Source organism: Nymphaea colorata, chromosome 7 (genome assembly GCF_008831285.2).
Source record: "Nymphaea colorata isolate Beijing-Zhang1983 chromosome 7, ASM883128v2, whole genome shotgun sequence".
Lineage (NCBI taxonomy): Eukaryota > Viridiplantae > Streptophyta > Magnoliopsida > Nymphaeales > Nymphaeaceae > Nymphaea > Nymphaea colorata.
The window spans coordinates 24,239,870-24,251,400 of record NC_045144.1 but is presented as its reverse complement, the minus strand read 5'-3'; the positions used below and the strand labels follow the sequence as shown (position 1 = coordinate 24,251,400).

At 36.3% G+C, this 11,531-nt stretch overlaps 1 protein-coding gene across 1 annotated transcript; it reads right to left on the bottom strand.

Annotated features, from left to right (window-relative positions):
- Positions 1–6,345: 6,345 nt before the first annotated feature.
- Positions 6,346–9,542, bottom strand: LOC116257240 (putative L-type lectin-domain containing receptor kinase V.1). Its single transcript, XM_050078630.1, has 8 exons — positions 9,457–9,542; positions 9,065–9,167; positions 7,534–7,883; positions 7,303–7,429; positions 6,956–7,220; positions 6,808–6,865; positions 6,562–6,721; positions 6,346–6,477 (listed from the first exon to the last, which is right to left on the bottom strand). The coding sequence occupies exons 1-8, from the start codon at positions 9,540–9,542 to the stop codon at positions 6,346–6,348; spliced, it is 1,281 nt and encodes a 426-aa protein (XP_049934587.1).
- Positions 9,543–11,531: the final 1,989 nt, after the last annotated feature.

The window sequence follows — 11,531 nt, the reverse complement described above, 5'->3', positions numbered from 1 at the left end:
GCCCAAGCACTTAGTTCAAGGTATTCAAACGGACCCTTAAAAGGAAACAAAGTTATCCACACCCAAACAGTTTAAGTGCGAGGGAAATATCTTTCTTTCCTTTGAGCAAAAGGGAATTTAGCTAAGCCACAAAAAACGGGAATGTTCTTGTGAAACAACAAATTCGTATGAGTTTATTTTGTTGGAAATCCATTAATGTTGGATTTGAAATGAATAAGATCACTTTGTAAAGGAATGAAAAAGAAAATCTTTTCCAATAAAAGTCTCCTTTCTCTTTATCTCATAGAAATGCATGCATGCAGAGCCGAAATCAATAAACTGGCATGGGTTTAGGAAAAGTTATTTTTAATGATGTTGCGAGTATAATGGAATAATATGTTTAGAAACAATGATATGTTTGTACCTTTAATCTAGCATTATTAAAATGTATGTACTTTTAATTAAGAATAGTTTTTCTTTTTCTCCTTTAATTTCCTACAGTTGTTTTATTTTTAAAAAATAGAATGGATGATTTTTTTTATAAATTTCCTATCTTAGTATGAAATCACTACAGTAGAATATATAAAAATAAGTTACTCATAACATTATAGCAAGTTATATGATTTTTGCAAGGGTTTAAAGATAGAATAACAAGAAAAAATATGATTCCAGCGACAACCATTTTTGTCTCTATATGTTGAAATAAACTCAATGTTTGTAGTCATCTAAGGCCAACAGAAGTTAATTAAGTTCAAGGGAAAAAATAAGAAGAAAAAAAAAATATAAAGCATTTGAAATTCATTTGACTAAAATTTGTGGTATAAAAACTATGTAGTCAGACATTAAATTTTGACGATACATATTTACTAATTTTCTTTTCTACTATAATTATACTTTCATTGTTTACCTTTTTAAAGCAATGAACATTATTTAAATATAAGAATAAAGGTTATGTACAATAAACAACAGCTAAAAAGAAGAGTATCAAGAATGCCAAGTATCAACTCAAGTGACAACAAGTATATGCAACACTTCTGAGACAACATCAGGATATGGTTCAGGCCAATCTGGTGGTTCTTTTACATGTACAGCTACTTCAAACTGTATTTATTGGATCCATTACTATTTTTTGAATAATTTGCTGAGGATTAATCATCTGCAGATTTGAGATAAAAGACATACATATATGTGAAGTTTTGGTTCAGACGTACATACTACCTAGTATTAATTGAATATATTTTGGTTCAGACGTACACACTACCCAGTATTAATTGAATATGTATTATGGATTATGTAATCCATATTCAAACTGTACATGGATTGTGTATTACATTATATGTTCCGTTATACATACATTTTCAATCTCTGCAACACTCCTGAGATCACATCGATGCTTGCCCATTACAGGCTGAATTGACTTTGATATCTTGTATGTTCGCTTATTATATCTTGCACATCAGTTGAACATAGCTGCATATTAATTATCAATGTGTATAAAGAAACTAAGACAGTTTCTTTTTTTGCTCTAGAAATTGTTTAGCAGGAGGAACAATGGCATCATATAATCCAAAACAAGAATATCCAGACAAATAGTAAGAACAAAACATTAGAATGTAAGAAGAAAAAGCGAACTAAAGTGACCTGGGCCAGGTAACCTGATGTTCAAAAAGCAACCTCCGATTCTCCATACAAGAAAAAAAGTCTTGGTCAAACATACCAAGAAAATCAACTTCATACAAAAGAGGAAGCTTACCAACAAAAATGGTTCTTTTATAGTCATAAAGAGAAGGATATCATATGTCACTCTCTTAAGAGCATTTGTTTGGAAAAAAATAATTTAAGAATGCTATACTTTGGATGACATATTCAATTTAATAATCTTATACTTACTCACAATTCTTTCAGTGATAATAGATGCACGAGTTAGCTAGATTCACATATACTTACTCCAGTATTTTTTTCACTTGGTGTTACACTTAGATTTAATATGGTGGTTGAAATTTCATGTTTTTTGTATGTAAATTCCACTTTTTTCCCATAGTCTAGTTGTTTAGCTCTTGTTTTGCGATGAGAGACATGCACTTTACTTTTCTTCGCTTGCTGTACCAATATATGGCGGCAAATCATTCTTTTCATCAGACATTCATAGATACAATGTGTATCTTCAGCTGAATGCAAAATAAATGCATGCATTGTTCTATGCAACAATAAGGACAAACTTTAACTGTGTAAAATTAATGGAAGCATGAAGTATCATGGAAGAGTACGTGGTTCTGGTATATTGGGGCTAGTTTGTGTGTTTTGAAGGACATATATTTGTGGGTGCTTGAGATACAAAGTGAAACATATCAATGAAAATGTTGGTTACTGAAAACATGTGGACACATTGAAGGCATTTTTTTGTCTCTTTGTTCCCTAGCATTGACATAAATGTATAATCCTGGTAGAAAAGAAGCTGTGACACTTGTTGCATGAGGAAGAAAAATACATTTCTGACCAGCCTATTTAGAGTAGAAGGCAAGAATGACCTGATATTTCCTGTTTAGAGTAAATGTCTTTTTGCATATGATGCCTTGTGTGCTTTGTGGTTCCTAAGTTGAAAGTTAGAAAATATATATGTGTACACACATACACACTACAGAATTTGGGTAATGCTCTAGGGATTGGGGAATAACATAAAAAATATATTTAAGGGAGGATTGTAGGAAACACCTAGAAGGTCACAATAGGAAAAGAAGGAATGTAAACATTTAGTCTATTGTAGCGCCAATTCCTTGAATGAGAAAAATGTTAGTAGATTCATATTAATCAGCATTTTGAAACTCCTTTGAATTTTGCACGGCGAGTTTCATGAAATTGCTTGTTATATAACTAGGCTCATATTTAATTTTTTTAGACTTGGTTTTGTACTTGTAATGTCTTGACCTAAAATATACATTAACTTGTTCTATTTTAATTCTATCAACTCTCATAGAATAGTCTTAAACATCCACTCTAGGATTTCAAACAAGGTCCTTAATAAGTTTAAATTGAACCTAAACCTTACCCCTTTAGTGCTTGTTTAGAACTTAAGCACTATTAGGAAACCCCCTCTAGTATGGTAAATCATTGACAAACATGCAAAATATAGAATTAGGGACATCATTGCCTGACCTATAATGATTAGTGATTAATAGTGATCTTTCTTATTATCCAAGTTCCCTTAATTTTGAGGTCACTTTTAGGTTTTCAACAGAACAAATGATTTTAACTAGCATCTGCATATTGATTTTGATGTCTTAGTCCTGTCATGGATGCATAAGGAAAAGTCACAAAGGGAGAGATAAAATATGACACATATACTGCAAAAGTCAATTGAAACAAGATCAATATCTGCATTAACCCAACCGGAAAGATGTATCATGATGCAAAGAAAAACATCAGTCATCTCAAAAGAAAGGAAATAGATCATCTTGTTCGGCAGCAATAAATGGATGAGATTATAGATTCATTACATCTATAAAATAAGCTTGATATATATGATACAACCATAATAATGTCGAACAGTGGAAAATACTTGAAATTGTCAACCAGGACAATCATTCAAGTATTAGCAAAAAAGGAAACTTAATCTTCAAGTTAGCTGCTGGAAAATCTTGTCCAGCAAGTAAAGCGTACAAAGCAAACTAATAAAAAAAAGATCTATTTACTACTACAGTGTTTGGATAGAAAAGTTTTTGGGAAGGACCAATCACAAAGACTAACCAGATTCTTTATACTCTTAAGATTTTGGCGCAATGACAATGAAAAGATAAAAATAATAATAAGAACAATAATAATTGACAAGATCATTGACAATTGCATGTTATATGTGCAATAACAAGCAATTACATGCTATGTACATAACATGTATCTAATTTGCTGTCAAGGAAAACGCATAGCATCTGCTCATACGCACAGAATGTAGAGTAGCAACCATAGCATGCGCCTAATGAAAAAAGGACAATAGAACAATCAAAAGCCATAAGTTTCACATTATGCATGAAATAACAATAAGATATTGTAAATAAATTGTACATTCAGGCAATCATCCACATTGAACACAAGTCAAGACACAAAGAATAACAGTAACAAGCCCATCATATGATGGAACCCAACCTCTATCTAAAACTTATCCTTGAACAATCGGAATGGGAAATAAAATGGTGAAAAATATTAAAGATTCAAGAAGAGAAACAAATAATAGATATATATGTGTGTGTGCGTGTGTATAGGGTGTTCACCTCATGTCGCTTTATTGAGAACATTAAAGTTGAAGAGATCCAGATGGATGTGGCTCCATATAGTCATGCATTGTGTTGTAAGAGGCATACCCTTCATGCCTTCAAGCATACACCTCAAAGCTTTTTTGCAGAAAAACAAAGGTGCCCCTTACCCTGAAGCGTGTGCTTTCACTAGAACGTGACAGCAGCTACAGGATTCTAACCTAGAAAGCATTAAAAGGTAAAAGCATTCGTGAGACCATGCGGATAATTGTCATAATAATATTATGGAAAAATCTGTTGGAATTAATTTTGTTCCCCACGTAACCCAGTTTCTGCCTATCTCAAAATTTACAGCAAGAAAACAATAATGAACTTACCACCCAAAAGTTACGTCAATCATTTTCCAGCCTTTTTTGTATAAATCATATTCCATTGGATTTAAGATAGTTGTTCCATAATTTAGTGAAATTGACCTTAGTTATGTGCGTTAATAAGAAACATGGATCGCCCCGCCCGCATAGAAGTTCTATTCAGACCGGGACTCTTTTCAGAAACTTTATGATTCCAAATTTCATCGCACTCACAGCGACATAAAATACTCCATCCTAACACTCTGAATATTCAACAGAACCATAATTAATTTCAAGGTTTTGGGAAGAAATGTGAAAGGCATCCGACTAAATCAGGTCAGCCACTATGTTATAGAACAAAACTTCTGATGAGCTAGAGCGGGCGATGGCGGAGATGACGGTAATGTTTTTTTTTTTTTAACAAAACTTTTGGTGAGCTAGTGCTGACGATGGTGGAGATGACGGACCACCCTTTTCCTCTTTTAAGAGGCCAAGCCTCCCCCTCACCCACAGGCCTCCCTGCTCTCTTCTGTCATTTTTTTCTCAATGCCTCACCACTTTTTCCTCTGAAAACCACTCCGTATATTTTCAAAAAACATATCTTAGTTTTTTTTTTTTACTTTTCTTTCTTAACCATCCTGAAGGTAAGTCATCCACGATTAAAGAAGCAAACACAAACAAGAAATTTATGTGAAAAGTCATTTTTGCCTTAGAAAAAATGAATTTAGCTAAGAACCAGAAAATAGACATCATTTTGAAAAACAATCACAATAAATTTCACTAAATATGTGGCACGGAAATTTCACTAAATATGTGCAATTAAAAGAACTTTAGTGGCAATTTCAATCTTCTATCACCACATAACGATTTTTAATGAGATATTGTCTTTCCCAAAGCAGGTATCTACTTCCATATTTATGAGATATGCAAATATTGCGACTAAATCGGAAGTCACTGTCATGACTTTCTGCTGAGTTTTCTATGGCGCAGCATCCTGCCCAGTAAATGGTTATAATTTTTCAGTGATACTTGATACGTGCTATTGAAGATAAGCATTCTTGTCATATCTTCTTTTGTAAAAAGTTGGCATTTGGTTCGTGCTTGTGTTTGTTAACATGAAAATTTTTGTTCTAGGAATCATTAGCCGAAAACACATGTTAAAACTAATATTATAGGAAGTATCAATAAATTTGAAAACTAACATGAAAACGAGTAGAAGTAAGACAATGGTTAATGAAAACTTCAACTTATATTCATAACAATACAGTTTCACAAATATTATTCAACACATCGAAAATGAGCTGAGAAAAAGTTAAAACAATGTAAGAGAAAAAGAGACAATCAACTATGAAACCTTGAATATTTTATTCCTACTGATTGTACAAATCATAGATACATTATGGTAGGCGAAGCCTATACAGATTGGAGCATAGAAACCGCAAGCAAAGGTGACTCGGACTCGGACCCAAGAATAACAGATGTGTGAGATCTTGTAGCCGATTACTAGTCAAGAAGAAACAAGCAAAATATCATGTTTTGCTACCTTAACAACTTTGACTGAACTACGACTTTTAACTGATGCTTCTGCAAAGACATGCTGGAGTTGTCTCCATATGTTATGATCAGCCTAAGTGTCCTGAAGTTGTTGATACCTTATTTGAGGAAGGATACTACAAAATTAATTGGTCCGTGCCGATATCATCTTGAAGTACTGAATCCTTGTAATTTAGATATTCTTGCACCGAGGCATCGCCATTAAGAAACTGAGTCAATTACTGCATGTTTGGCCTTGATTCAGGCGCAGTCTGTGAGCAGAGCATGCCAAGCTTCAGCACAAGCTCTCCTTCCTCCACCACATAGCAATTCTCAAGCTTCTTGTCCATAGCGTCCAGTGTTTGTCCACCCTGCCACAAATAGTCAACTAACTCCACCAGAATAATCTACTCAGAGGGCTTCCTGGGCTCAAAAGGCCTCCTTCCACAGGCCACCTTTAGGAGTAAGGCACCATAAGAATACACATCTGAACTCGTCATGGACTTGTAGGTGTGGGAGAGCTCCAGCGCCATGTACCCGAAGCTCCAAACGATGTGGGTTGTCTTTGGGTTGGTCCCATGCCCAAAGAGTCTGGCATGCCCAAAATCACTCAACCTGCCATTTAGATCACCATCCAACAACACATTACTTGCTTTAACATCCTGTGCACAACCACTTGCTCCCATTCTTCATGAAGATACAGCAGGCTGGAAGCAATTCCCTTCAGAATATTGAACCTCTGTTCCCAACTGAGGCTTCCTGCTTTCACATCAAAAAGCAAAGTGTCTAGGCTCCAATTTGGCATGAATTCATAAACCAAGAGCAGGTCGTCTCCTCATCTACACCAACCATGCAATTGGACCAAGTTTATGTGTCTCATCCTCCCCAAGCTCGACACTTCTGCAACAAACTCCCTCATTCCCTGTTTTGACTCAGGCGATACTTTCTTGACTGCAACTTCCAATCCGGTGCCTGGCATCACACCTTTGTAGACACTGTCGAAACTTCCTTTGCCCAATTCATCCTTGAAACCCTTGGTTGCCCTGTAGAGTTCCCTGTATGAGAACCTATGTGGGTAGTCTATCTCCCATCCTTCTATCTTCTTGGATGTCAGCTTTCAATTCCTATAGGCCAAATAAGAAATGCCAACTGTGATCATGAGAAATGATAGATCCACCAACGCTACAGAAATGTACGTTCAAGAACAACTTAGAAGACTTCCACAGAGGAGATTCATCACTAATAGAGGGAAGGCGTGAAAGGTCCAGGTGTTGTTCGCTCATCTTGGCGCTCCATCCCAAAATATAGTGCTTGCTAACCAGCCTGTCTGTACCAGAAGAGAATCCAGCATACATGTGTTCAAGCAGAGTAGGGGACAGATCAATGGGATATGAATGAGTGAGCGGTTAGGCTGGAGTGGGTGTGACAATGGAGCTATGGTGACATTCAGCTGCTTCATCTGTCCATCATATTCTATCCATGCCTGAATGGTCGTCTTGCTATCTAGAACCACCCATTCCATCTTGCCATACTCTATATAGTAAGCAGCAGGTGCAGAGGCATTGGATATTACACGGTTAACGTTGATGGCCACATGGCTTGCATCTGTATCCATCAAAATTGCTTGTTGAGCGGTGTCGAATTCAACTGAAAATATATGATTGGTGGGGTTTCTGTTGTTCGACTCGTTGAAGAGGTCGAGGTAGCGGCCTCTAGTGGCATCAGAGAAGTTGGTGGAGGGCGCCACGACGAAGGCGAAGCCATGGCCACCTAACTCCTGGAACTCCGATACAATGTCAAACACGAAATGAGTACTGAATGATTGGATTGTCCTAGCAAAGGGAGAGTTTTTTTAATTGAAGAATGGAACGATTGAATGCATGGCCTTTGATGGCTGAATTCATGCTACGACTATCATTAGTCAGGAAAAGGGTCCTCGTCTCGTTAACGGTTGTAGAGTCTGATAAGCTCAAGTCTGACTGCTGGAAGCTGTTGAAGACAAAGATGCTATCGAGTGCAGCCACCGGTGATCATGCTACGACTACCGTTAGTCAGGCAAAGGGCCCCCATCTCGTTAACGGTTGCAGAGTCTAATAAGCTCAAGTCCGACCGCTGGAAGCCATTGAAGACAAAGATGCTATCGAGTGCAGCCACAGCTGATCTGCAGATATGAGCAAGAATACGAAGAAGGAAGATCAGAAGAAACCCTGACAGCTGAAGCGCCATGATAAAAAAGAGGGCTGAGAAACATGCACAAAAATCACCACCAGCGCATTCGTTTCCACTGTTTTGCTCTCTTATGCAACGATAAAGGAGGGAGAGGTCGCTTGACATGGGCATCTGGCAATTCCGCGACCCGCCATTAACATTCCAAATTTGGACTGGTTCGGCCTGCTACCCGGTCTGACAATTAATGGGCCAGGCCAGGCTAGGTACCGGGCCTAGTCAACCATGTCTAAGGCCCGGCCCGGCCCATTTTTTAACAGCTAAATAGGTCGGGCCGAGGTGGATAGGGCCGGGCTAGACTGTGTTGGGTTAGGATTTGGCCCGTCGTCCCTTGGCCTGGTTTTCCAACAGCATTACTTGGTTTCTCAACTCTCACCATTTCACATTAAGCAGTTTTTCTCTACACAAGAAGAATTAGAATCAATATTCTTAATCATCACATAGTTACAACCAATTCTCTTAAACATGATCACACACTTTAAACATCATTCACTTTGTTACAAAAGATAAAATAAACAAAGCCATGAAGGAGAACACAATCAAAGACTGCCATTAATGGAAGAAATGTCTTCTAATTCCGTCTTTTTCTGTTATTGAGGTATACAGAAGAAGTGCAACGAGGAGCTGAAGCAAAAGAAAACAATGCAACAATATGAAGGCCAAAAGCAAAAGATGCTAAAGTTATAATAGGCATGAGAGTTCACAGACAGAGTTATCGCTGGATGTACAAACCACATCCTTTGGTTCATTTAGAACCACAAGTTTAATATCCAAAAGTTCACATTCTATGAGTTTTACATCAACATTCCATGCTATCATAAGCTTATCCGTGACTCTGCATCACGAAAGATATCAACTGCAAAAGATTTACAATAGTTAGTTCATAAAATGCATAAATAGAATACTAACCACTACAGATTGAAAAAAAAAATTACCATGACAGTCATGCATTGGATTAACTTTCCTCGTCAGAATTTTGCTCCGCATGATGAAAACTGTAACACATTCATTTAAGCACACTACTATGTTAATATGTAAATTAAATTAGATTGAACTATGAGCATCTTATATTTCATACATTTTTAGGAGTAGTTGAGCATCGCGAATCCAACTCCGTGTGGTACCCTTCCTCTGAGAACCTGTCACCAACTTTAGGAAACTCAGGCCTGTAACCTATGAACACAACTGCAGCATGTCGTTGCAGACACATCAGTCGAAAGTCATAGATCAGTAAGTCATTTCGCAAGTTGTCAAATAGCAGAATACCATGCTTTGCTTTAGGTTCTTCATGTCTGGTTCGCTATAAGATCTCTCATGTCTGTTATTTTTGGAGCCGAGTGCGAGCCCATACCCCGTTTCTCTACTCTTTGTATAGGCTTGGCCTACCAAAATGTTTGTATGATTTTATACCAGCAGTGTAATATAAAATACAACTAATTACCTAATGACGATCGTTTTTTTTTTCTGTTTTAGTTTTTTCCTGAATCAAGGGTACAGAATAGATTATCTCATTTTTCACATTAATTTATCTTTGTTTTCTCGCTGTGTATTTTAGATGTTTGAACGTATACTTGTGATATTGCTATAAATATAAGGTCATTTTTTCTTTACCATTATATTAATTTCTATTAATTTTCATGTTATTTTTATTTATTTATTTGTACTTCCTATACTACTAGTGTTCACTTGTAATTTCTTTGGTTCTATAGTTACTTTGTAAGCGTATGCTTCTTGGATCAAAGAACAATTAAAGAAAACTAGGAAGTATTTCAAACTTGTAAGAAATCTAGGGTCAGTAAATAACACCAAATATGTGTTGGTGGTACTAGCGGTAACACCATGCATCAGATGACTAAAAGGAAAAGAGTAAAAATTGTCGAGAATGTATGAATTTATCTACTGCTTATTGATGATCAACATGCTGCAGGCGTTGCCAACCTACAAGAAAGGTCAGCTGGTAAAGGATGTGTGCACATGAAGTATATAGGTTACATGTTTTCTCATTCAAGCAAAAAACTGCTGGGGGTGCAAACACAGGTCTCCTTCTTAGTTATGTTATGCCCCAATTTTATCCCATTTTCCACATAACTTGATTCTCCATCTTGTGTTGATCTTCATGGCTGGCTTCTATTTGATTGGGATGGTGTCCAGGTACTTGGCTACAGATTTGCTTCCCTTTGTTTTTTTGTATCTAAGATTTCAAGTATGAATTGACGGAGCCAACCAAGTAGATAAAACTTGATAATCATAGTGTGAAATATAATTTAGGTGATGGATTTATGCCTTCTCATTATTCATACAGTCGACTCATGCTTCTTTTGTTGGTAATAAACAATAAAGGAACACAAGAGAGCACTCATACAACTCACGACTCCCATAAGGCTACCTTGGCACACTTTACACTTGATACAAATGGCACAAACCAATGCACCTATTTATAGGCTACCTCAAGACACTCAACTTATAACTCATAAACCTCCACACTAATGGTCATTACAAACATGATATTAAAAGATATTAAAAAATAAAAACCTCCCCATTACCACAATTTATTATGTCATAACTATTCACATTAAACTCTTAATTCACTATGCCATAACACTGTGACATTAAAACAAAAACTACAATATTTATTCCACATATTTACTAAAATTGTTTGCATCATATTTTAACACTCTTATTTGATGCAAAACTTGATACTCCAAGAGATGACCTGAATTTTACGAACTTTGAATGGTTGAGTGCTTTCGTAAATCTGTCTGCAACTTGATCATTTGTTGAACAATATTTCATTATTATCATTTCATCAATAACAGCTTCACAGACAAAGTGATGACACAAATGTGTTTAGCTCTTCTGTGGGATACCGGATTATTTGTCATGATGATTGTTGCATGATTATCACAAAAAAGTTCAGTCGCCTCATCTTGTTTTTGTGCAAGTCCCTCAAAATTTTTCGAATCCAAATAGCTTGACATGCAGATGTGGTGGCTGCAATATACTTCGCTTCAGAAGATGATAGAGTTATAGTTGTTTACATTTTAGACATCTACTACAAAGCCCCCGATCCAAGAATAAAAGCATATTCACTTGTGCTTTTTCTGTCATCAACAAAACCAGCCAGAAGCTGTCAAAAAAGCCAATTAACTTAAAATTGGAATTAGATTGATACCAAATCCTATAGTTAAATGTTGATCAG